The following is a 27,332-nucleotide window of genomic DNA, read 5'->3' as shown; positions in this document are numbered from 1 at the left end:
CAGTGCATTTGTCTAGGACACAGAAGATCTAATTCAGAAAAAAAAAGGGAAAAAAAAAAAAAAGCAGGTTATTTCTTTTCGTAAGGGGTTGTACCAGAAATATATCAGGGTAGATTTGTGAAATAGAGAACAGACTACAGACTTGAATTGAAATGGACCACCTGTGAATCCAAGCTAGGGCTAATTTTAGTAGGAACAATTTCTGTGTTGCTGTGCTTTTCAAGTTCTTCCTCCTTCTGGCCTATGAAGGCTTCCCCATGTGCTCACATGGGATATCAGAACAAGTGAGAACACTGCTTCCATCACAATATGCATATTCAGACTGGGGAGGAAAAGAAGATCACAAATGAAAAAGTCAAGAGAAATGCTACCTAAATGGATTCTGGCTCTATTCCATGCTGTAATAGCAAACTAACTATATTTGCTTGGTTTTGTTAACCATTTGCTTTGCAGCCACCACTGAACCATCCCAGGAAATTATTAAACCCACTTCACCTAATTCCTGGGAAAAGTCGGAAGTATTTCTGAGTGAATTACTCCTTTTCCCTATTTTAAACTTTGAGGCCTAAAGTGTCTGTGTCCTTTATCTCTTTTTACAAAATTGCTTCATTTCATTTCTACAAAATTCTGTATGAAACAGAGAACCTCATTTCTTTTATCCCAGTTTTAGACATGCTCGGCTAACTTGGTTGTCAAGGGTCATGCTTCATGTGAGTGAAAACCAAATGACTTCTTAAAAAAGAAATCATAATGATGTCTAAATATCTGTATTTTCCTTTTTTGCATGGTTACATTTAAGCAGAAAGAAATGTATTTTTTGAAGCACTTCTGAGGAATTTGTTGGGGTTTGTTTGTTGCTGCTATTATCTTTCAAGGTCTCTCATGGGTGAATTTTCTCCCACAGAGTTCATAGAGATAAACTGCTTTAACTTTTCTGTAGAAATAAATCTCTTTCCACTGATGACAGTAATAACACTATAGTTGATTTAGTAGAAACTGAATTGGGTCCTAATAAAACAGCATGTATGGAGATTATAGCCTTCAAGGCACTGAAACACACTGTCCTCCAAAACAGAAAATAGTAAAAAGTTTCTAACTGTAGTAGCAGCTATCCCGCTATACTCAAGCATGTTTTCTTAAGGAAATGAAATAATAAGCTTATACATTTACCCATTCTGTTCTTGCCTGAAGCATGCTTAATGGGTTGTGAAAGAAGTATGGAGAATAAGGGGAACAAGCAAAAATAACTTCTCTTTTACTCCATTTCAAAATGAAAGTGATCTTAAACTAAATGAAGACTAAAATGTAATCCTATATTGAAGCTAATCACCACTATCCCCTGTATATATCGATATGTGCTAAATGCTGTGTAATTTGCTTTCCAGAAGGAACTAATGTTCTCACCACATTTAAGGCTGAGAACTTAACATCCTGTGTTCCACACTGTTCTTGGTTCATAATCTCAGATTTTTGCTCATATGTCCTTTACAATTGATTAAATACTAAAAGACCTCTGACAAGATAGAAGAAAGAAGTGATATTGGCTTACATACCTTAAGAATTAAATGCTATGCAAAATAGGGAGTATAATTATGCACTAGTGTATTAAAATATAGTTAGCAATTCAGTATAGGTACAGAATGGCTGTTTGATTAGCTGCCCATGCTTTACTGTGAAGGTGTAGAAGTAGAAGAAAGAGTAAAAGTCAAAAGACTGCTATATTGCTATCACTGGATAAAATGAAAGACTAAGGTATTACAGGGGAATCTTTATTCTTTTTTTTTTATTTTATTCTGATAATTTTTGTATTAGAATGATTTAAAAAATCCAGAATGGGAGAGAAAATATTTGTAAATATATTGTGTGAAGTAACAATTCTGTTATTCTGTGTTCTATGAATGAAACTTGGGAGCCTGTAGCAGTACTGTTCGAGTTTCTAAGTCTTTTTGACTAACGTTTTCCTTTTGCTTATGTAAAACTGCCACAAAATTAACCCAATACTTATGGAATTCACAAGTGAAGATATAAATGAATTATGATGAAACTAAGCTGCTGCAAAAAAAAATGCCAATCAGCTGACATAGAATTGTGGTTAAAAAAGCAGTGGGCTTTGGGCAGTAGATGAACAGAAAAGCATAGAGGGATTCAAAATTAAATAAAGCTTCTTTTTTTCTAGCTCAGGCTGAGAAAAAACATGGACCTAAGGAATTTAAATCAACGCCTAAACCCGAAATGCAAACTCAAAACATATTGGGTAACTAATTTTGCCACTTTTTACCTTCTATATACAGTAAATGTATTTTTTTCATTTTCAGATGAATTTTCTACTACAGCCCTTCTACTGAGCAGCATCAAAGGAAGTCCTAATTAAAATTTTTTGTTCCCTTTGTGCTTCCAGCATCTCACAGATGAAATGTAAAGCAGAATGGATCCAGCACTGGCTGAGCCGTGTCTGTTATGCATGATTATTGCTGGCAGTTTTGACTGGGTGTTTCAATCTTGTTTTTCAAAGTATTGCTTTCTCTGTATGTGATCTGAGTAACTCATATCAGATAAAAATTCCATCAGTAAAATGATTTTAGTGATAGAATGAAACTTGCAAACTCAATGATTTTCCTTTGATAACAGATTCATTTAGATAACCTCAACAATGATATAAAAGGAATATTTTTTTTATTGCATATGACATGCATTTGTATTTGACTTGGAGAAAAAATAAAGAGCTGTAATGTTTGGGTTTTTTGTTTTTGTTTTTTGAAATCTCTCATTACTTGAAAGATTTCTTATGTTTCTTCTGGCATTCAGAATTCTAAGTTCTCCAGTGTTGGTTTTGTTGCCTTTATTTTAATCCCAAAACTGTGCAAAATTATGAATACAAACTTCTGGCTATATATGTATACACATATTTAATTTTGATTAGATTTTCTAAATCAAAAATGGCATAAATATAGGATGACGAGTGTTAAAGGAGATGAGTGAGCTTTTTCCAGCACAGAGATACAGATGTTCCACATGAAGAGGATTCTTAGTTCTTCTCAATAATGTTGTTTTTATGTATTCCTATTGATTCATGATAATGTCATCCTCTCTTTTGTCAATTACAGTTGCAAGCAGGTTTCCTGAACATACTGAAGTTAAAACATCAATCTCACTTTCAAACTTGCATTTAATCACCTTTTAACCATAATTAACTTGCCTGTTTCCTAACATGCCTTTTAAAATGGAGATATGAAAGTGAATCAAGGTGCGTCACTGCTTAATTTCAAACTAGGTGATCATAGTTACAGATGGATTTTTATTACTGGCTTCCTCTAATTGGTGGTTCTTAATATTATGATAATGGGAAATTATGATTTTATGCAGATTCCACACATCTTTTTAAGTGGCAAAATTGCATATGTTGTTTTGTTTTTTTCCCCAGGATGGAACTCTTTATTGTTGTTATTGATAAACATCATTGGTTTCCAGAATGCTTAGAAGTCAAAATATAGTCCCATACTAGTCTGTATTAAATAAAGCCTTGATTATTTCTTTTATCATAGCTTCTAATGAAATACATCCACTTCCTTCTGGAACCAGAATCTTTGATGCTCCAAAAAGTCCATTGACAGAACTTGGTAATTATTTTGTTTGTAAATTTGAGCAAACTTCTGTGTAAAATAATCTGAATTACCTACTTTTTTTGTTTGTTTTTAACACTTCAACTGCAATAATATTTTGTATGTAAATTATTGCAACCATTAGTTTTTTCCCAAAATTTGCAGGTCACATCTTTCATTCTCAGTCTATTTTTGTTTTATTCCAGTGGCAGGTTGCTCTGAATTCATGCTTCTAAATGAAGAATTTGCTGTTGCTTAATTGCAATATTTGACAGCTCTTTTTCAAATGTGCTTGAAGGGATAGAGATTCATATTTATTTTCACTGTATTGAAGTAAGTTTGGTTAAATGTAGCTAGAGGTAGCATTAAAAATAAAAAGTCCTTTTAACATTTTACAAACAAATTTGACAGAATTGTTGTTTAAAGCCTGAAAATTACAATGGATAGGAAGTATTTTTGCTTACTAGAGAATAATATAATCCTATGTTTCTATCAGTAGTAGAGGTAAAATGATAACAGTTGAGCCAAAATACACGTTAAATTCAAGTTCTCATGTGTTCCATTTCTGCCACGTAGCAAAACCTGAGATTTAATTATGTGAGGTTGGACCCTGACATTGGATCATGTGGAGCATCTGTGCTCCCAGTGAACTCAGTGCTGAACTCAGAGGTACTCTGTGAGACTGACAGCAGGAGTCATTTGCAGGAAATTTCTCTGCACTGTGCCTCAGCATGTTGTGATCACCTCAGGTCACGAAATCAGTGGAAAAAAAAAAGAAAACTTAGTTATTGAAGCTAAAGTGCATGACCTGTATTCTGTCCTAGTTCCTCAGAAGACGTTTTCCTTTATTTTTCTATCAAGATTGTACCAGAGGGAGACATCTCCCACTATTTTATAAAATTTTTGTGTGGTCAGTGTATTTTGAATTCAAACATTTCTGAAAAGATAGCTTTGTTAACATAGCTCCACTCTTCTGATGCCTTTGGGAGATCTCTCATAGCTCTTACTATATGTAAAAGAATCAAAGGAAGCTTTTGTTGGCCAAAGTTATGAATCATAAGGCTTGTTTGTATTGTTTTCTGCTCTATCGAAATCAGTACATAGTAACCAGAAATAATATTTATTAATGTGATCTGTTGGTTAAAGGTAAATGAGAAAGCAGATTCAATATATGAAACAAAAGTCTGTTCCTTTTTTGGTCATGAATTCATATTGTCTGCATTCAGACTGAGCCCTACACCTTTTTATTTGAATATTTTTCTCAATCTCAGAGAAGATTAGCTTTAAAATCCTGGTGTAGCTACTTAAAAAAAAAATAAAATCGTACTTTTAAGGAGGAATTAAAAATGCAGATGGAATTTTTGTCTTTCATATACATTATAACCTAAGTGAGCATTAGTGACAATTGCAGCTTTTTGTTTTAATGGGAAAGAAGTGTTACTAGGGGCTTGTACGCATGGTTTCATAGGATCTGTTTCTTATTTCTTACTGTAAAACCCACACATGATGGAAGCTCACTCATGTTAGCCTTTAGGTAAGAATACCCAATTCCAACTTGATTTCTTGTTTCCATTAAAGCACACAAGCTTTCTTGAAATCACCTATAGTTCTAAGTGAAATAATTTTAAGGTCTTGTACTACTATTCATTACATCACAACTAATTGAAGATCCTGTTTTCTCACTTTCATGGTTATTTCACTGACTTCATCTTTCATACTTCTTTCATCATTTCCAATTACACCTTTCTTAAAAATAGTTCTGTATAATATAATAGGAACCAGTTGAGACACGCTTGCAAATGCTACCTCAAGTTTGTTTGTTTGGGTTATAGCTTTTTGGTTGTGTGTAGAAACCTGATTGGATTTATGCTAAAGTTTGCATACTGTAAAAAACAATTGTGAGAACAAAAATTCAAACTAAATAAAAACTTAATAGTTACAGCTAAAATTAAATTTCATGCCGTTTACAAGACGACTATTTGCCTGGATATCTTAATTTTTTTTCATGTTTGCTCTTAGCTACTCAGAGTCCAACCTTGAAATCTGTATCTCTACCTTCAGCAGATACCAGAGAGATGGAGATAGGTAATCCGTGGATTATTTCCATATTTTTCCATTATATTTGTATCAATTAGATCTGCAAATGGTAATTTTAAGATCTCCTTTAGAATCTTGGCTACCAGCACTCACATCAAGCTGCTTTTGTCTGTGTAATCATCTGAAAAAGACATTTGTTACTGGCTTAAAAACTGACCACATAAAGACGACATTGTCAAATCTTATTCTTTTCTCACTTCTTTTTGTAAAGCTGCATCTCTTATCTTCCAAAATTTAATAAGGTAAAATTCCATTCTTTTTGGCATGTGGGACTCTTACTGCAAGGTCTGAAGACTGTATTGTGAGCCATCATCTCCTGTTGTCATTACACAGTCGTCTTGCGCCTTACTTTTCATCTGTAATGCTTTGCATTAGCATCATCTGGAATTTCACAGCCTTCACAAAGATGTCTTATGCTAACTCATTAAGTCACAGGTCTCAGCAGTTTAAGCTCAGATTCTTTTTTCAGCTTTTGATGAAACGCAGCCTATTTCGTCAAGATCCAAAACATCTGGTACCACAGAAGTGCAACCCACAAAATCTGGTAATGATTTCTCATCAGATTAATTCTCTTGACAGTTAGGAATTTTCAGAAAAGACATACTGCCTCTCATTAAACAGTTTGTTCAGTTTGACATAATGAAGAATAACTACAGATATGGAAGTGTTATATCAAATTACAGGTTTCTTTATGAACTTTTATATGAAATTATAATTGAGCTACTGGTTTGTGGATGAGTTTTGTTGTTTATTTGATTGGTTGTTTTGAAAGCATAGGCTTTCCTTTAGCCTTCATATATGAATGTAGACATGCCAATTCCTAAACACCCAGATCTCAGAACTGGAACTATAAAAACATGTTACTGAAAACTGAGACGTTCATTGAATTATAGAATGCCTTGGGTTGGAAAGGACTGTAAAGATCATCTAGCTCCAAGCCCCTGCCCTGGGCAGGGCTGCCACCCACCAACTCAGGCTGCCCCTGACCCTATCCAGCTGGCTTTGAATGGTTCCAGGAATGGGGCATCCACAGCTTCTCTGGGCAGCCTGTGTCAGGATCTCACTACACTCTGAGTAAATTGGCTACTTGATGTATAGAAAATATCTCCAAATATACTACTCCTATTTTAAAAATGAGGAAATTTGGGTGTAAGAATAGGGTGGTTTTTTTTATGTGGGGCCACTGCCAGTTATCCAAAAGAAACAAGTGTATAAAGAGCCAGCTGAAAGATTTCACTTCTCTAACATGCCAACAGTGTAACGCCAGATGCATATGTTTTTGGACGAAATCCATTACTAAAGGGAAGATCACCTGGAAATGTCAGCCATTCACATGCCTGACAAAAGACAGTTCCTGTGTTTCATTCTTGCTTTGTCATCTTTTCTTTCTCCTTCTCCAGTTTCAGCACCAGGACATCCTCCTGCTTGATCCTTGAAATTCTAGACAAAGATTCTATACCATACCAATCTTCTAATTTTTATTCAATTTGTTCTCTTTCTTCTTCTCCATATAAGCTCAGAACTTCTTGTGTGATTCTGATGACAGTTTGATCATCAGTAGCATTATACATCTGTGCATTAATAATAATCATTTTGGAAATAAATACAATTGTTTTTAAGTCACAATTGATTATAGTACACTTGAGTCTACCTTTTTGGAAGACTTAATTTGTTAAATACTAGCTAAAAGTTTCTTCAGCTCATAAAAGATGGCGCTGCTGGAGATGGTTCTTGTCATTTTAAAATAATGCGACATGATTTGTGTTTTTATTTTCCAGCTTCCCGTGGCTTTCTTCATATTACTTCTACTCCTCAAACTTTTACAGCTTCAGAAATGACAGATGCTGGTAAATTACACTAATATTATTTTAGAAGCATATTTTTAATGACTTTTTTGTGCTGAAATTTTACTACTATTAGTGATTTAGACAATTATTCTATACTGCCTGTATTGATGTTGCAGTATGTGTTAGTTCTTCAAATCCTATAATAGTGTCATAATTCCTGGGACCAAGCACAACCCAGATGAAAAGCAAGACTGCAACTAGCACACAGCTGAATAAGGGCAGTATTGATCTCATAAATTCATCAAGAGAAGATGTAAATTTTGCAAGGTGGAAGATTGTTACTGTCAACTAAGATATACTTTCTGATGATAAATCTGCTTTCTTTCTCACTTTCTTTCTGTCAGTGTACATTTTCCTATACAAATTTTGCTGTGATTTGTGATTTTTCCTGTACGTTGACATAAAAACAGCAAGTAAACACATTTCAGTCCAGACCTTTCTAATGTAGCTATACTGTGGACTACAGCTGTAGGGATGGGTGTTCTACTTTCCTGAAGCTTTTGGTATGTAATGGTGCTTGGTATTTTTAGCCTTTGTTTGAACATGAGCATGTATATGCATGAGAAGTGAAAGCAATGAGAAAGAGATAGAAGGAGGTAAGGGAAAAGGAAGCAGTTGATTGTTGCAAAATTACAGTAATAAAGCTGTATTTTAAGTTCTTTGCTGTATAATAAGCTGGATTCTGGCACCCCAATACAGCTTTTGGAAGTTCAGACTTGGTGCAAAATACTAAAGCCTCCTAGTCCCAGGTAATGGTTTTAAATCAAATTAGTTAATTATTTTATATGGAGCAGGTGCGCACAGGTTGAGTTGAACACAATTTGAGAAACTGCATAGAGATAAGTGTCTTAATGAAGTGGACTAGAGAAACTTTTATCTCCTGAACCTACAGTTATTTTTCCAGAGTTTATGAAGATTTCTTATCTTCATGGAAAGATATGGTATAAATTGTGGGCCCATTTTTTTTCAGATGCTATTTAAGGCAAATCTATATATAGTTTAATAGATAGATAGATAGATTTTCAGCTCCTTTGTAGATATTCTCACATATAGGCAAATAAGAAAATGCATTTAGCCATATAGTTATTTAAAATACTCAAACTAAAACAAGGTTCATTTAAAAAAAAAAACACAAAACAAACCACATTTTGACTTCTACAGAGCAGTGGATGTTGAAATTCCTCTCTTTTCTTCAGTTCTAACCCTTTAATTTATTTACAAGCAACTCTTTCTCAGATATATTTGCATTTTTTTCCTGCAGCTGAATATACTGCTGATTTGGAGATAACCATGCCTGTAATTACCACAGAACGGCATTTGTTAGAAACAGCACTGGGTAAAATTGATGCGTTGACTTGCTTTAGTTTTAACGTCTTACTTTCCATTTTTATCCTTACTGCTGTTTTTGGAACATTTCCCTTGCTTTAGTTGTCACTGTCCCAGTAATTCATACCATTTATTTCTGCAGTTAACCAGATTCTCATCTGCACTTGTCATTCGTCTTTATAGATGGGGGATAGAGTCCTTGGGATGGGTTTTAGTTGGTTGATTTTGGTTTTCTCATTATTGAGCTTGCCAGCTGTGGGCCTACCTTTCTCAATGTTGTTTTTTTTTCCCTATGCTAAGACCACTTAACTGTGGAAGGTAATGAGGGGCTTAACATACATTTCTGTGTAATATTTCCGTGAAAAGGTTATTTTGACTGGCTTTATATTAGCTGTCACACTGTCTGCCTTCTGGATCAAAAGGTGTTATCTTACTACCTGTGAATCTTAATACATGTTTTAAGACTCTTAAACAATAGTAAGAATTCTTGGTAAAATGATTAATTAAGTGATATTTTTCTACACTGACGTGCTCACCAACCAACAGTTTGTGAGACATTCTCATTCCTGGCTAGCTTGCAAGCAGATTTCTTTCTGCGTTTATTTTAGCATTGCAAATTTTGTCTGCTGAGTCATGTCCTCTATGTAGTAGATCTGAGGTAAATAAACCTATTAGCAGACAATTACCTTTTCAGATTTAGATGAAACTAAGCCTCTTTCTTCAAGATCCAAAGCAGCGTGTCAGAAATGCTTCCAATCTCAGCTGATAATGATATCATTCTTCAGTGTACTTCTGACTTGTAGGCAGTCTTTCAAAAGTCATAGCAATGTTTCGTTAAATAGAGGGTTGATTCTGCTTTGCCATTTTAACTGAGGAATGCACGCTCCCCCATGTAACTGGGAGTGTTTTGAGATCTGTTGTATCTGCTAGAATTTTTCAGGAATTAGTGGAATGGAAATAGTGGAATATTAAAGTGATATAAAAGTAAATTTTTAAAATGTTTTTAAACAAGTAGCAAGACTGTGTCCTTCACTTTTCTGTAAAGGATTTTATAACCAGGCCTGTTATTTCAAATGGTTGATACAAACCTACTCCTTTTGTGTATTGCATATGCAACAAACGTGTCCATTGGTGGAAAAAGCTTTAGCTACTCTTAATATCCCACAAGGTTTAAAACCATGGGAAAAAAAAAACAAAAACATTTACTGATTTGGTTAGTGGCTCATTGCATATTGCTAGAATTTTATGCAGAAGAGACCTGAACTCAATTTTTCAATTCCTAAGAGCTAGGAATGTCTAAATGTCCCGGAGAAATAACTATTACCAGCAATTTCTTCAGGTTTCTGCAGGCTTGAAAGCTTTCACCAACAGTCTTACCTATCTTAGAAAGTGAATGAGGCCAACAGTATAACAAAGAGGTGCAATACACAGAGAGTAGATTTTCTACCACATTACATAGTTTTATGTATTTTCTCTGTGCAAAATTAGAATGAGAGTTACAGTACAAGCAATTCAGTTTACTTAAGTCAGTTCTTCAGTGAGCTGTCAGATGACAGACCATACAAGTATAGGTGGATGAAAAATGTCCTGAGAACTCTACAGAAAAATGGCCATTGGTCACTTGTTTGCTGGCATCTCTCTGCTGAGACATTGAGCAAGCATTAATAGAGCTCAGAGCTTAATGTTACTGAACAGCAAAATTAAGGCTTTGGAAGATTCTAATGAAGAGTAAGATCTGATTTGAAATAGGTAATATCAACTGTGTCACTGATTTAGGCCAGTCCCTTATTTATAATAAAAAGGAGATTAATATATTGTTAAGCTTCTCAACCTCTCCAAGTCTGTTTTCTGCTAGATATGCCTAGTTCACTAGAATGTTAAATGTTTCCAATCTATATTAACTCAGTTGAAATACCCTAATTTAAAAGTGAAATAATACAGTAATGAGTGCACCTGTTAATGTAAAATAGCAGAATGTAATATGCCCTTCATATATTGAAAACTCCATACTGGCACTGCTTTGAAGAAAATTGCTCATCCCTAGAATCTGAAGGCAGTTCTCTGGTTTGATCTTAGCTACTCAGAGGCCAAAGCTGAAGCCTACTTCTCCATATGTTGCAATCCAAGGAAGAGTGGAGGGTAAATACAATTTTTTCTTTTTGATTTTTCTTTTCCCCTTCCATTACTTCACATCATTTTCATCTGCTTTGAGCAACGCCAAGGTTTATTATTGTAGCCTGTCTTGCAGAAACACTTGTCACTCTAGCTACGTGATTCTGTGGTTTAAATCCATGCTTTTCCCATCGCCTGGAAACCATTTTTCTGCGGGGACATTTAACAAAAAGAATCCATCACGCCATGCCTTCCTTCTCTGTGTGTCTCTCCATGCGTTTTTGTTGTTGTTGTTGTTCTGAAACTACTTTCTAGAATGCAGTTTTCCAATATGTCAGAAGCGTACCCTTACTGCTCCACAGGTGTTGCTTAAAGACACGGGATAGGTGTCCCAGAACTTCCTTACGGGACACCAGTTATTCTTTTTTCCTTGTTTGTTTCAGTAGCTTGAGCCCTTGAGTTCTAGTTGGCTGAGTAGGCATGTTACTCATTGGCCTGGAGACTAACGCAAAGGGAGAACTGGGATTCTCAGGTGTAACGGGGAATGGTGAGGCCTCCTATGTGGCCTGTTTGGGGAAGATTGCGTAGGTATCTCAAGATCATTTCCCTGTCTGATCGTAGCAACCCAGAGACGGGGCCCGGACTCCACCTCAACTGCTTCACCGAAAGCCATGAGGACTATGAAGGGTAAATAACCTGCAGTTCCCTCCCTGCTCTGAGCATTCGTGCAGTGCTTTTTTTTCTGCAGACGTGAGCCCGTTTCACATGCTTACCGTCCCGAGAAAGGGGCCTGTGATGCTGCCGGTCTCTTTTGGCTCTTGAGTCGACATTGCTCCATTTCTAATCTTTCTGATCCCTTCTGGGAGGTTGCCTACCCTACAGGCTTCATGCATTCTTAGATTTACTCTGTTCTCTTGGGCATACGTGTAGCCCTTGGACGACAGGGTTGCATCATGTGGGGGGAAGTAATGCTGTAACGTGTGTGTAATGGAAGCCTGCTTTGAGCCAGGCTCGGTCTGCGTGTGTATGGCTGCATCTTGATATCACTCGTGTGACTACAGCCAGTGTGAGGAGCTGGTTTCTGAGAAGGTGATTTCTGTGTTTGATCTTAGCTACCCGGAGACCAAGGCTGAAATCCACCACTCCTTCCTCCCTGACGACCCAGCAAACTGTGATTGGTAACTTGCAAACATCCTCCTTTTTCTCTTCTCTCTTGCTTCTCTCGCTTCCATTTCCACTCCATGCCCCAACACACCCAGCATCATTCTCATGTTTCTTGGAGCATCTGAAGATTTGTTGGTGAGCCTTGGCTTGCAGAAACACCCGCCACACTTGTTACGCAGTTGCATTGTTTGAACTCATGCTTTATTCATTGCTTGCCAGCACAATCTGTGGGGACCGAATGACAGCTTCTTTAGAGGGTGTATTATTGTACCTTGCCTTTGGTACCATTTCACTGCTCCCTTTCATCCTGGGAGCAGCCTTCCCTGGTGAGCTGCACGCAAATGAGACATCGCTGCTCAGAAACCAGCTCCTTCTGTGTGGATTCAGGCCAGTGCAAGATGGCGGCACTGCAGTTCTGCTGCCCTTTTGTTTCCTTTTCCAAGGGCGCAGCTGTCGTGTTCTTCTCCACTGACTTTCCAGGTGGTCAGCTGTCCGCTGTGCATGCTGAGATGCTGTCACCACCTGGAAAGGAATGCTCTGCTTTTCTGCTGCTGTTGAGGTCGCACTAGGGCTTGAAAGACGCTGCCTCTTCTCACCTTTTGGTGAAGCGCAGCACGTGCCTTCTGGCTTTGAGAGACCTGATGGTGACGCTGGCCTTGTCTGTTCATGGTTTTTGCCAGTCTAGAAATGGAGCAAAATGGAAATTTTTTCCCCAGATGTTGTTGTGTTTTTAGGGGAACTTATTTTGAGCCTGCTTTGAGTGGCACATCCATGTGGAGGTGAAAGTGCTGTCTGTGAAAATTGGTGTTTGCTGAAGGCACTGGCTGTGACATTTGGTGACAGTGTGGGAGTAGCTTGTGGTGGCTAATTCTATAGTATTGTCAGGTGTAGAGGTCTGGGCATGTGAGCTGGCAGTATCCTGACCCTTGGGGTTATTAAGCATTTCGTAAGCAGTGTGTGAATCCTAGAAATTTGAAATTGAGTGTAAGGTAAACTTATTTGAAATCGTAAAATGTATATGTTTGTCTCTGCTGACAATATTTGTTTCTCTGCCTTGTGATATTGCCTAGATCTTTTTTTACATTGTTTTCTCCTTTTTATATGTCAGTGTTCTTTTAGTTTCTTGTCATCAGTGAATTTGGAAAAGCCTTCACTTTTATGTGTTACAGAGCTCATACTGAATACAAACATGATGCAGCTGTGTTAATACTCCATGGGTGGTACTGTCAGTTATCCTGCCTCTGCATTAATGCAATGTTTTTGTTTCCTTTTCAAGTTGGGAACTGTATTCTATCCAAGGTCATTTCAGTCACATAAAGCTATCTTCATTAGATGGAAAAATTTCAACATGTAGTCAGGTGTGGCTTTATTGCTCTCTGTGGTGTGTTTTGTCAGAACTACCATAGCTTTATCCCTCAATGTAAAGAATCGGACAGTTTAGGCTTCTTATTACTTGTTATTTAACTTGAAAAGGTCATGAGTTTTCCTAGCAACAGGAGCACTACTTTTCAGTTTTTCATATACCACTATCCATAGTCAGTCCATGTTTCTTTCATGCTGGCTGCGTAATATTTCCTGCGGAAAGTCAGATTATAATCTCTTTTTTTTTGTCTATTTTTTCACTAAAATGTAGTCACAACAACTTAAATATGTTTTTAAGCTGTTTTCCACTAAAGAATGATCTTTTTCAGTATTTATATTAAATTATCTTTATGGCAGCTGGGTGAAAATACTATACCGGGCTTGGTTATGAATTTAACCATCAGCAAAAAGGGTAACCCTACCTTTGATACCTTGTCTTCTAGAAACAACCTGCTTCACTGTCTTTTCTCATTTGATGTTAGCTATCCAGAAACCAACTACAGAACTTTTTTTGTCTTTTATGACAAATACAAGGACAATGCTGGTTAAATAGAATAGATTCAATAATTATTTATGTTACTTTGGCATCAGTCAGAAACTTACTTAAGCATACTGGCTGCCAAATGTCTGCAGTAAGCTTTTTATTAAATCTTTTATATCAACTTCTGTGTAACTTCCCATACCATTGTTACAAACATATACAGTCATATATTTGCCAACAATTTCTTTAAATTTTTTAAGATACTGCTCTGATTGTATACATTTTAGAAATGAGAAGAGAAAGTGTAGGATAAAATTTTTAATCACATGACAACTATATAGTTGTATGACCCAAGTCCTTTTATTAAAAAAACGTGTCATGCCTTAACTATTCTGAAGACTATCTGCTGTCTAGCCTGCCTTCTACATCATCATGAACTGCATACTGCTAGTAAGGCAATGTAAACTGTCTAGTTTTGTGAGCTCACCTCACTCCACACCTATATTCTCTTTTCAGCTTATGATGAAATGATGGAATATAGCCCACTTTCTCAAGATTTCAAACATCTCAAAAAAATAGTATCCTCAAAGTGCCATCAGCCTTATTTGGTTATATGTCTTGAAAACTTACTTAGACATTTTATAAAAAAACTGTATTCATGTTTTACTATTCCATTACTTTATAAAGAGAATATTAAAGATAAATCAATGCAGCTTTCTACCAGGGAAGGTTGCAGTAGACTTAATGATGTAGACGAGAAACCACTGAAATTAATTTTATATAACAGTACTAGATTTTATTATGTTGTTTCACAGAAAATTTTCACAAACCAGGCTGCGTAGTGTAGATGAACATACAGAAAAAAATCATGTGGAATGATAGTGGCTTTACATGGTTGTCAAATAAGAAAGATATGTTTAAGTGGATTTTGTGGGAGAAAGACCTAAGCCCAGTATTAGTCAATTATTTTCTTAATGATACAGCTGACAAAATGGAATCAATGAGTATTTGGCTTGGTAAATGACACCAAGCTGGGAGACATAGGAGGGTAGGATATGCTTCCTCAAGGACAATCATTTGCCATATGCAGGACTAATCAATTGTATAGTTGCGTGATGGAGAACCACAATTATTCAGGAAAGGATCTTTTCATTTTTGTTAATCAAAAATGTGACTGTGCCAAAAAGAGAAACGCTAGAAAATTTTTCACAGTAGAACAACAAACTACAACGTACAAGTAGACAAGTACATTTTTGTGCTTCAAAAAAATATGGTGTATACCCACTAGAGTGGTACAGAGGGTACCAGCAAAAGTGAGTAAAAGGTAAAAGTCTAGAGGATGCAGCAAATAAGTGAAGATAGAGTGAATTCTGGTTGCTTAGTTTGCTTGAATGAAAAAGGCATCAACATGCAGACGTATCTCTGATTTATTTGTGTTTTTCCTCTGCAGCTGTTAATAGTGCTGAATTGGAAATATTTGTTCATCCAAATTCCATAATATCACATTTGTTGCAAACAAAAGTTGGTAATGGTGATATAGTCCCTTTTCTTCTTTAATCACTATTTGATTTGTACGGATTTTTTTTTTTTTTTACAAAATCTGACATACTGGATGTCCCTACTGCCCCCAGTTATGGTGGGTGTTTTTGATTCTGTGATGCTGTTTTAGGTTGATATTACATGCTTGTATTGGGCAGTGAAGCTGGAACGCATTTAAAAATGCAGGCTAACAGGATTTAATGTGCATATTGTGTCTGCTTTGGTGTACAAACAAAAATAGTGCTTCTTGTATTTACTCCATCTCTTTGCCTAGAGGATGTCTACAGGTTTTTCACTGGGCCAATTGTGTAGGGTTTCCAACTTGTGTGCTTGAAATGATGTTTTTAGGTGGAATTTAGCCGTGATTCATCATTTTATGCCTAATTCCTAATGTGAAAGCATGCTATATGAAATTTTAAAATCATATGCAAACAGCTGCCTTTGTAGTAAGTGCATCAAAATTAGAGTGTGTATAAAAATAAATAAATACAAAGAACAGAGTAGGCTATCACAAATACTGCTTAATAATGTGTATACAGGAAACCTTAAGGAAATGCAGACTTTTGGCTTTGCTGACATGAGGCCAAGGGCTTCTTCATTTGAAGACTAACTTCATTTAAGTTTTCAAGATTGTTTTCATATTTGATCTTAGCTACCCAGGGACCAGTCCTGAAATTCACATCTCTTCTCTCCAAGGAAACCAGAGAGCATGTGATATGTAAATACCATATAATTCTGTTAACTCCTCTATCCCTTTTCATCACATGGACAATACTGAGATTCAAACACATTGCTTTGAAGGCTACTTGATGTGATGCTTTTTTTTTCTTTCCAACTCATCCATTTCAGTGCAATCAATTTTATTGCAGAGAATACTTTCTCAAGTCCATTCAGAAGTATTCCACCAAGCATGAGATGCTGAACTGATGCTACTTTATTTCATGCTAGCTTCATTATTTGTGTAGCACTTTATTTCACAGCTATCTTTAAGGCTGCTGGTACCTTGCTTGATCACATCAGTGTTGTCTAGAACTGCTCGACAACTGCTCTGAAGTCCATTTTCATTTTAACTCTAGATTTTCTTTCAGCATTTGATCGCAAGCAGCCTGTTTCTCCAATACATGAAACATCTACCATCCAAGAAATGCTGTCATCTGTACCTGGTAATACTTGAACATATGATTTTTAAATGTTTAAACAGAAATTATTGTACTTGATTGTACTTCTGGTGTATTATAAGTTAACATGAATTAGAATAGCTGCAGAACCGTAGTATTTAATTTGTTCTCTCTCAGGCTAACTTAGGAAATTTCGTATGATGCTGCAAAATAGTAAATATATTGCTTTGGTCTACATTTGGGCTGTATTTACAAGTCTGCATTGTTATGCATTATGATAATAGGCTTTGGCATGTCTTATTACATACAGTAGCGTTCTCTTTCTCATATGCAATACTGCAGGTGTGTTATAGTGTTAATAGTGTTAATATAAATACAGTGTTAAGTTAAATAAATATAGTGTTAAGTTAATATAAATTATGTCAAAATCCATTATCAAAATTATTATAATGGTTGAAAGGGTTGATTAAGTCCTGTAGAAATAATAGTATCAATAGCAAGCTGACAGTGATTTGAGCAAAATAGCATCATGCATGTTGTTTGTGTCAGCTAGACTAATGTAAACTCTTTACATGTTTAGTAAGTTTTGGCCGATGTGACCTGTTCCCTTAATCCAGTATTCTTTGTTTGATGAAAGTGTTACTAAATCTGCAACGCATTAGTAGTACAACATGAAATGAAGCAAATGAGTCTTTACTTATGATGATACTGATCTGAAAATACAAGAAAAGGTACCCTAAATAAGTTTGTGTGATTATCCAGGTCACATGGAGACAAAGAAATGTGCAGAGTTCCATAGAGTGGAGAACAGATCCTTAAATCCTTTCATTCAAATATCTTCAAAGCACTGATCTAAGCTAGACATTTTGATTTGCTGCCAGTAAGTGAGATAGCATAGGCCTAAAGCTGATAGAAATTAAAACATACTTATCAAATTGTTGCATTGCTTGAGTACAACTTTTTGAACAACGGTATAGAACTGTAATTAAAAAAAAATATGTGTAACAACTTGATATCAAGCTGGCACTTCTGTGGTGGATATGGTGTTGTCAAACTCTCAAAATCTGTTATACCCCACTCCAATAAAATTAAACTGGTTAAGTAACATACTCTTGTTAAACTACAGTAGTTGATCTGAAGTACATGTATTTTTCCTGTTCTTCCTTATGAGCACTTATTCCTTAGAATTCCTTTTCTACCTTTTTCAGAAAAGAAATTAAAGCTTATGAATATCTTGCAGAACAAACTGGGACAAATGCAGTTGTATCAGTGCTTGAGTTTCTGCTTGTTTTGGTGTGTCTATATAAAGAAATTTTCTTTCAATAATGACAATCCCTTCCAAAATCCATTTCGCACTGTTGCCAGAACTCTCTTTCATGTGGACTAAATGTGCATTTTTAGGAAAATTTTAGCAGCTGTTCAGTTGCCTAGAATTACAAGCTAATAGCAAAGGTTGTAGATCTAAACTGATTAAGAATTTTTACAATCAAGAATTGAAGATCACTTACGTTTTATGCACTTATTCTTTGAAGATATTAATATTCATCACTTACCATGACTTTCATACTGAGCAATAATTTATGCTATTCTACCTAAGCAAAAAGGTTAAGCAGTTGTTGTCTATATATTGACAGAGTAACGCATCCAAGTTCCGCTCTTTTATTTTGTATGTTTGTCTATAAGGAAAATTACACTGTATTTTTTCTAAACCAGATGGTAGGTAGGATTCCAGCACTTAAAATGTCTAGGAGAGTGGATAAAATCATGTCTGGCCTAGTCTGACCTAGTTCATCATTTTAATAAAATATTAATATTTCTGTGAATATTTCTGTGCAAAGTCTCCAATTTCAAGGAGAGTTTAAAATGTGATTTACTATGATAGTAATGATTTGAGATTATAACAGTTAGCATATACAGTTGTTTCTATTTGAAGGAACCTCACTAAGACCTAAGTAACCTAGTTATTTTTTTTCCTTTTTATTCTCAGACATACAGTTTATTAGACACAATGTTGATATTTGTAAGGGTGATTGGGAATAAAGAAGTCTAATTTATTGTAAAGATTAAATAGTGGTCATTTCCAAAACATGTCACTGTATTTGATGCAGGCAGAAATTTAAAATTCTAGCTATTAATTGATGAAATTTTAATTTATAGTTTGATTATTTATTTGACAATAGAAAACAATTTTAGGGAAAAAAAAAATCCACAAATAAAATGCCGGTTTATTTGATTGTGATTAAAATGATGTATTCCTATGTGTGAAGGAGTAATTTAGCATTTCAAGACAATTTCCATCTCTGACCTTAGCTTTCCCAGGATCAGACCTGGATTCAACCTCTTTTCCTTCTCTGGAAACTACAAGAACTGTGATGGGTAAATACAGATTCCATACAAACATCTAACATTTACACAGAAGATAAATATGAAAAGCATAATTTTAATTTTTGGCAAAACTTCTCCTCCTTAATGTTTATGGCAGTGCCAATTCTGTCAGTGATTTGACCAGTCCTTTATTTATAATAAAAAGGAGATTAATATATTGTTAAGCTTCTCAACCTCTCCAAGTCAGTTTTCTGCTAGATATGCCTAGTTCACTAGAATGTTAAATGTTACCAATCTATATTAACTCAGTTGGGCTATGCTGATTTAAAAGTGAAATAATACAGTAATGAGTGCACCTGTTAATGTAAAATAGCAGAATGTAATATGCCCTTCATATATTGAAAACTCCATACTGGCACTGCTTTGAAGAAAATTGCTCATCCCTAGAATCTGAAGGCAGTTCTCTGGTTTGATCTTAGCTACTCAGAGGCCAAAGCTGAAGCCTACTTCTCCATATGTTGCAATCCAAGGAAGAGTGGAGGGTAAATACAATTTTTTCTTTTTGATTTTTCTTTTCCCCTTCCATTACTTCACATCATTTTCATCTGCTTTGAGCAACGCCAAGGTTTATTATTGTAGCCTGTCTTGCAGAAACACTTGTCACTCTAGCTACGTGATTCTGTGGTTTAAATCCATGCTTTTCCCATCACCTGGAAACCATTTTTCTGCAGGGACATTTGGCAAAAAGAATCCATCACGCCATGCCTTCCTTCTCTGTGTGTCTCTCCATGCGTTTTTTTGTTGTTGTTGTTGTTCTGAAACTACTTTCTAGAATGCAGTTTTCCAATATGTCAGAAGCGTACCCTTACTGCTCCACAGGTGTTGCTTAAAGACACGGGATAGGTGTCCCAGAACTTCCTTACGGGACACCAGTTATTCTTTTTTCCTTGTTTGTTTCAGTAGCTTGAGCCCTTGAGTTCTAGTTGGCTGAGTAGGCGTGTTACTCATTGGCCTGGAGACTAACGCAAAGGGAGAACTGGGATTCTCGGGTGTAACGGGGAATGGTGAGGCCTCCTATGTGGCCTGTTTGGGGAAGATTGCGTAGGTATCTCAAGATCATTTCCCTGTCTGATCGTAGCAACCCAGAGACGGGGCCCGGACTCCACCTCAACTGCTTCACCGAAAGCCATGAGGACTATGAAGGGTAAATAACCTGCAGTTCCCTCCCTGCTCTGAGCATTCATGCAGTGCTTTTTTTTCTGCAGACGTGAGCCCGTTTCACGTGCTTACCGTCCCGAGAAAGGGGCCTGTGATGCTGCCGGTCTCTTTTGGCTCTTGAGTCGACATTGCTCCATTTCTAATCTTTCTGATCCCTTCTGGGAGGTTGCCTACCCTACAGGCTTCATGCATTCTTAGGTTTACTCTGTTCTCTTGGGCATACGTGTAGCCCTTGGACGACAGGGTCGCATGACGTGGGGGGAAGTAATGCTGTAACGTGTGTGTAATGGAAGCCTGCTTTGAGCCAGGCTTGGTCTGCGTGTGTATGGCTGCATCTTGATATCACTCGTGTGACTACAGCCAGTGTGAGGAGCTGGTTTCTGAGAAGGTGATTTCTGTGTTTGATCTTAGCTACCCGGAGACCAAGGCTGAAATCCACCACTCCTTCCTCCCTGACGACCCAGCAAACTGTGATTGGTAACTAGCAAACATCCTCCTTTTTCTCTTCTCTCTTGCTTCTCTCGCTCCCATTTCCACTCCATGCCCCAACACACCCAGCATCATTCTCATGTTTCTTGGAGCGTCTGAAGATTTGTTGGTGAGCCTTGGCTTGCAGAAACACCCGCCACACTTGTTACGCAGTTGCACTGTTTGAACTCATGCTTTATCCATTGCTTGCCAGCACAATCTGTGGGGACCGAATGACAGCTTCTTTAGAGGGTGTATTATTGTACCTTGCCTTTGGTACCATTTCACTGCTCCCTTTCATCCTGGGAGCAGCCTTCCCTGGTGAGCTGCACGCAAATGAGACATCGCTGCTCAGAAACCAGCTCCTTCTGTGTGGATTCAGGCCAGTGCAAGATGGCGGCACTGCAGTTCTGCTGCCCTTTGGTGTTTCCTTTTCCAAGGGCGCAGCTGTCAGGTTCTTCACCCCTGACTTTCCAGGTGGTCAGCTGTCCACTGTGCATGCAGAGATGCTGTCACCACCTGGAAAGGAATGCTCTGCTTTTCTGCTGTTGTTGAGGTCGCACTAGGGCTTGAAACACGCTGCCTCTTCTCACCTTTTGGTGAAGCACAGCACGTGCCTTCTGGCTTTGAGAGACCTGATGGTGACGCTGGCCTTGTCTGTTCATGGTTCTTGCCAGTCTGGAAATGGAGCAAAATGGAAATTTTTTCCCCAGATGTTGTTGTGTTTTTAGGGGAACTTATTTTTCTTGAGCCTACTTTGAGTGGCACATCCATGTGGAGGTGAAAGTGCCGTCTGTGAAAATTGGTGTTTGCTGAAGGCACTGGCTGTGACATTTGGTGACAGTTGGTGACAGTTTGGGAGTAGCTTGTGGTGGCTGATTCTATAGTTTGTCAGGTGTGGAGGTCTGGGCGTGTGACCTGGCAGTATCCTGACCCTTGGGGTTATTAAGCATTTCATAAGGAGGTTCTGATTTGAAGATGTATACAGGTTGATAGAATTTTGAACATTATGCTTGCAACTGAGAAACTCACCTTATCTTGTTTTTGGTGTTTCTTTTTACTGTGTTAAATGCTATTATAAGATTTAAAATAGACATAGATAAAATAATCTTGACTAATAAGCAAATAATTAAAACCGCCTAAAGCTTACCGATATTAGATTGTTATTTCAAGCTGATTAGGTATCTTAGAGCTTCTTTATTATATTCTCTGATAGATGCATATTCATATCTTCTCCACTATTTTTAAGTGCCATTATAAATCTCTTTCTTATAGTTTAGTTATTTTTTCAAATTTATTTTGTATGTTTGTATCAGTGCTTGTGTATGTACACAGAGTATTTACATAGATTATAGAGAATTAAAACTCACTGAGAAAAGCTTTATAGAAAACATGGCACTCAAATTAAGTCCTATTTATTTTTTATTATTTTATGTTTATCATTTTTTATTTTTTTTGTCCATGCTTTGTGCTTACAGATCATTTGTTAGAAAAAAAAAAAAAACACACTATATTTTCTGAGTTGCATTCAGTCATGTTGACCATGATGTATAAGGTAATAATAGCTTTGGTTTGCTGCCACCTCAGTTGTCACTTTATCTACTAACTTCAGTTCCCACTTTAAATCAAGACCTCCATTTTCAAGGTAAGGAATGCTTGTTGTGGGTGGACATCTGCATTGCACACTATGCAAAAGAGAAAAATCTACGTATAGAAACAATAATTATACATAATATTACCTTCTTTGTTTGTTTTAATAGCTTTCAATGATATCCAGCCTGTTCTTTCAAGCCCTCTGACACCTAGTTATCCTGTTTTAGCAGATACTGAACCAGGTACAACAATCACTGTCTAATTCTTTTTAATCAGTACTCAGACCATGATCTAAAACTCACTGAAATGACTGTACTGATGATCTTCATTTGGATTAGACCTCTGACAGTTGAAAATTTTAGTTTAGATTGCTGGTAGTTGTTGACATTGTTCCTTTCTCTCACTTAGGATACTTATGGCAATTCATAGTCTCCTGATGTGCCTTCAGTATTTTGAAAAATATGCCACAAATATAACTGAGAAAAGAGTTTTTATTGTCCAGTACAGCTGATATGAATACTATGATGTATGCTATAGGCTGTCTTCTACTGCTGACATCTTGCTGAGAATATTAAGGAGCGTGTCTTTTTAATGACATGAAATAGGGTAACAGTCATGGACACTTAGTGCTTTTGGACTGAAACCATAGTTGGATCAGTTGTCAGCTCTCAAGTCCAATTTTGTATAGTTCAAATGTCTTGACTGATTGATTGTTCAACGTGTCCTCTTCAATAAATTGCTACATTTTACATTATACCATCTTTCTTATGTAGTGAACCAAAACTCAAAATGTGCAAATGCTCAACTTCAAAATCTTACTTGACAGTGATTAAGACCCATACCAGTTGCAGTAAAGGCAGGAAGAAAAGAACATCCATAATTTCTGCATGTCACAAATACAATGATTTATAGTCACTGAAGCTCTATGCAGTTCAAAAGACTGAATTTCTCTCTAATATGTACTGAACTGATAATCTGAAAAATGTCCAAGCATTAGTGAAATGTTTATGTTACTCTTATAAAAACAAATTTGTTTTTGCTTATGAAGCAAGAATTTCTTCCATTAGCTCTTTACTGTCTTATGACTGTTGCCATTTCTTCCAACAGCAACAAGTGAATCCATTCTGGAATCTTTCACACCTAAAACTTCTCGTCCTTTTCAGTGGCCAAGGGTAACATTAGGTAATGTTGTTTTCACCCAGTGAAAAGCTTTTGAGCCCATTCATCACATATGAATGCATTTCTTCCAGCACATCATTTCACATGCATAAAATTATTGTTCTTCCCGGTTATAGTCTTGTTCTGCCATTGTCATTAGACTGACTCCTTTTGATATATTTCTGTATGGGGACATAGTTCTGAGCAGTTTTACTGCCCATGGAGCAGTAAAAGTCACCTCTCAGTAACTTGCATGAAAAAGTTCATCATCCTTTTATCAGTAAGCTTTATCTTTTTCCATCACGCATACGCATGTTCTTTCTCTCTGATATGCAGAGCCTTCATAGAGAAATTTCAGTTGATTTGAAGACATACATTTCTAGTCAATGCACAGCATTTCAATATCATCTCCATTCTGCACTTCAAACTCTAATTTCATCAGATGGCTTTGATGTTCCATGCTGAGTTATCCTTTTTTCAATGTAAATTTGTGGCATGCTGTTTGTTGTGAGAAACTCTTGTTAAACTGAGTTGCAAACTGAGCTCTTTCTTTCAGCTCCTAAAGAAATACCACTTACTCCTAAACTGAAACCGTCTGCTACCCCAGGAGTACAGCATGTGGTAACTGGTAACTGTGCACACCATTCTTATAAGCTGATATATAGAAGCATGTTAGCTAAAAATATTTCACCCAGACTTCCTAAAATGGACAGAAGCTATGCAGTGCACAAACATCTTGAGTAATTCATCATTCTGAAATTAATCATTTGATGTTGCGTAACAAAAGAAATGCGAGTTAAGCTCATCAGTTTGTTACACAGTTGGGTCTAATGACAGAAATATAAATATGGTCTCTGGTTTTGTAACGTAATTTAAATGAACGGTGGGGAAAAACTTCTATTATTCTGTTGTCTCTGTTGCCAATTGCCACCTCCCATTTCCATGCAGACAAGGATGGCATCTTTGCATCCTTGCATATGGCAAGGATGGCATCTTTGCTAATCACAACAGCTTGTTGATTTGGAGTAAAGTACTTCTCATGTGATTGGTAAGACCTTCCTCAAGGAACTCACTGAAAAGAACTGTGACTTCAGGGGAAGTAGGAGAGCTACCTCAAAATAGAAGGGAAGACTTTTATATATGTGTGAGAAGATCATTCTTTGGCCATAGGGGCATTATTACAATGTGGTAATATTTTTCCTTTTCTGCTTTTTGATAATATATATATATATCCCTGTAGTCATTTTCTTCTGATTTGGGGTTAAGGGATATGAGCTTTCCTTCTTGAGTATTTCAGGTACTGGACCAATAAATAATATGGTGTGCTAGAGCTTTACAGTGTTTCTGTTCTTGTATATCAACAGGCATAACACTAAAAGTCAGGAGTTGCCTTTGATGTCTTATGCATGCCTTGACTCCTAGTTCTGACTTTAGATTTTCAGCAAGATTTTGGCATTTAGAAGTTGCTTCTTCAGTACAGATTTTCTGTTATTTTTTATGGAACAAGGTCTTTTCTTCAGTCACAGTCTTCATCTGTTCTTCCTTACTTTTCTCCCATAACTTTCAAAGAAATATGTTTTTTTATTCAAGCAAGCAATGGGTTAAAAATACCCTGACAGCACAAATGTAGGAAAGGAGCCTCAGAAGCAGATTCTTACACAAAACCCTAAGCATACAGGGTGTAATTTCATAGGAAACCAAGCTAAAGGGAGCGTAGGATGTTGTACATAAGATCAGAACTCATGCATGCTTATCAGGTCTATTAAAATAATTTAAAGAGTCAGCTATTGGAATTTTAACGTTTTTGATCTGTTCAATTTCACTTGATTTTTTTTTTGTTTTCTAGCTTCAAAACCCCCACTTCCAGAGCCTAAAACTTCTCAGACTGTTGAACAACAAAAAGCAACCTTAGGTAATACATACTTACTCAGCTGTTGGTAAATCTTCTCTGCAGCCCAAGTCACAGCTTGAACTCGATTACTTCATCTCATAGCTTCTTTTGTTTGTAATCCATTTCTTTTAGAGAAGAAAAAGTTAGGAAATAATAATTCTGAAATACATTTTTCAGAACTTAAGAGAAAAAGTAACTTGAGGTTTTTTGTGACCTTACTAGTTCGATAGTACAGTAACATTTTTGGAGAGCAGAATATCTTCCATTTTGTTGGGAGTGTTGCTAGTACAGCAGCAACACATTTTACCCTCAGAAAATCATTAGAAATTCCTTAGAATCATTACTGAAAGACTAGGTAGAAGGTCAGTGTTATGACTGTTAATCCTAGAAATCTCAGTGAATGATTTCTGTGGCACTATGTGGATATGTTAATTCTGCTGCTCTTTTATGAATCCTTCATGAATGTTTGGCGTCAGAAACACTTCTCAGCCACTTCACATTTCTTGCTCTAGTCAGTTCTTCCTGTACCATATGCTTTTCTAGTGTGTCTACTACCCTGAAGCATTTAGAAACTTCTTTGAAAGGAGTCTCATTGCACTCCTTTATAAAAATGAATTAAATTACTTACTATAGTACCTGATACCTACTTTAAGCTTTATTTGATGTCAGATTAATGGTCATTAGCTAATTATACTTTCAGCTCATAGAAGTTCAGGGAAAAGAACACTTCCAGATTTGTTTGCTTCTTTTTTTTTTTTTTTCCATTTAGATGAAACTGTTTCTATTTTATTAACAGAATGCAATGAATACAGTTGTGCAGTAACTTTCTTTTGTATCACTGCATTAATTCTTCTCCTGCTCCCTTCCAGTGATTTCATTACTGTTGAAAATTGAGACTATTTTTGCAGATTTTGTTTTGTTTATGTTTTGATAAAATTGACCAAGAGGATGAATTATTTTTCCTCCTACCTATCTTACAAAAACAAATTTGATGTTCTAATGAGGGAAACACTTTGATGTAATTATAAGGTGTAATTGCATCTCTTCGATTTACTTACTGACTTTTGGAATGATGAACAAGCAGGCTTTAGGGGAGGATTTTGTGAAGCCTTTTTAGATTTTGCCATTTGCTTTTGCTCCAGTTGCTATTTATTGCTTCATTTCTGGCTTGGAAAATGTGATTCTTATGTGACACAGTAGAAAGAATAGTCTTATAATCCAGAATGTTTTTTTCAGCTCCCAAAGAAGCAAAACTCACACCTTCTGCATCTAAACCTAGACCACCTGGCAGACCCAGAAAGCCACAAATTAAACCTGGTAATTAGCTTCCATACCAAACATTTACTGTTCCTTATCATTTAAATAGTTTTATATACTTCAGTTTAAATTCATTTTGTGTGAAGTTCTGCACCTTAGACTCAGAAAAAAAATAGGCAGTGAGGGAAGCTATGCTCTTTTGAGGAGGTTTTTTTTTGTTTGTTTGTTTGTTTGTTTTTTTATTCAACAACAAAAAAAATGAAGTAAAGTCAAGAGACTTTTAACTTTAGTCTTGTATCTCAAATCACCAAGCTGCATGGCCTTGTGGAAACAAATTGTTTTGCTGTTTTTCATTTCAAAATGAAGTTTTCTGACTTAGTTTGACACCGAATCTAGAAGATGCACATTCTCTTTCATTGCTGATGGATGTAGCATTTTACCTAGAACTGTAGGATTTCTATTGATTCAGTGATCATTAACTCATACATAGACTTATCTGAAACTGTGGAAATAGGAATGAAATGCTGTTCTGGAATTTAATGAAGGCATATTTTATGGTGGCAAATGAAGCCAAAAGGTACCTGGCCTGCCCAGAGGCTGAAGAATAAGTGAATAGTTTTGCATGGTTTATACTGAAGTTCAAAAAGTGTGTTGTGAGAATATGTTACATAATCAAGGAAGATCTTAGTCGGTTTTTTTTTTTTTTTTTTTCCAGATTCCAAGTAAATTAATCCCTGTTATTTTTGCTCATAAAAAGATTTATTCTCTTCAGACCTA

General features: G+C 36.3%; 1 protein-coding gene across 23 annotated transcripts in view; it reads left to right on the top strand.

The window, feature by feature from the left end:
• ABI3BP (ABI family member 3 binding protein) overlaps positions 1–27,332 on the top strand; it is a 158,039-nt gene that overhangs the window by 82,343 nt on the left and 48,364 nt on the right. For 13 of the 23 annotated variants that reach the window (XM_090151465.1, XM_090151460.1, XM_090151526.1 and 10 more), the window contains exons 11-28: positions 3,543–3,617; positions 5,619–5,684; positions 6,166–6,240; positions 7,475–7,543; positions 8,805–8,879; positions 10,946–11,008; positions 11,603–11,668; positions 12,094–12,159; positions 16,616–16,690; positions 18,956–19,021; positions 19,450–19,512; positions 20,109–20,174; positions 20,600–20,665; positions 22,417–22,491; positions 23,357–23,431; positions 23,964–24,035; positions 25,254–25,319; positions 26,535–26,615. In XM_090151465.1, coding sequence (XP_090007591.1) covers positions 3,543–3,617; positions 5,619–5,684; positions 6,166–6,240; positions 7,475–7,543; positions 8,805–8,879; positions 10,946–11,008; positions 11,603–11,668; positions 12,094–12,159; positions 16,616–16,690; positions 18,956–19,021; positions 19,450–19,512; positions 20,109–20,174; positions 20,600–20,665; positions 22,417–22,491; positions 23,357–23,431; positions 23,964–24,035; positions 25,254–25,319; positions 26,535–26,615 — 1,260 coding nt within the window. Of the gene's footprint in view, positions 1–2,176; positions 2,255–3,542; positions 3,618–5,618; positions 5,685–6,165; positions 6,241–7,474; positions 7,544–8,804; positions 8,880–10,945; positions 11,009–11,602; positions 11,669–12,093; positions 12,160–16,615; positions 16,691–18,955; positions 19,022–19,449; positions 19,513–20,108; positions 20,175–20,599; positions 20,666–22,416; positions 22,492–23,356; positions 23,432–23,963; positions 24,036–25,253; positions 25,320–26,534; positions 26,616–27,332 lie in introns of all 23 variants that reach the window. The other 10 variants (XM_090151539.1, XM_090151545.1, XM_090151557.1 and 7 more) reach the window with 9 other exon arrangements.

The sequence above is a fragment of the Phasianus colchicus genome, chromosome 1 (genome assembly GCF_987193195.1).
Source record: "Phasianus colchicus chromosome 1, bPhaCol1.hap1.1, whole genome shotgun sequence".
Lineage (NCBI taxonomy): Eukaryota > Metazoa > Chordata > Aves > Galliformes > Phasianidae > Phasianus > Phasianus colchicus.
Note: the sequence above shows the minus strand (reverse complement) of the source record. Positions and strands in the feature narration are given on the sequence as shown.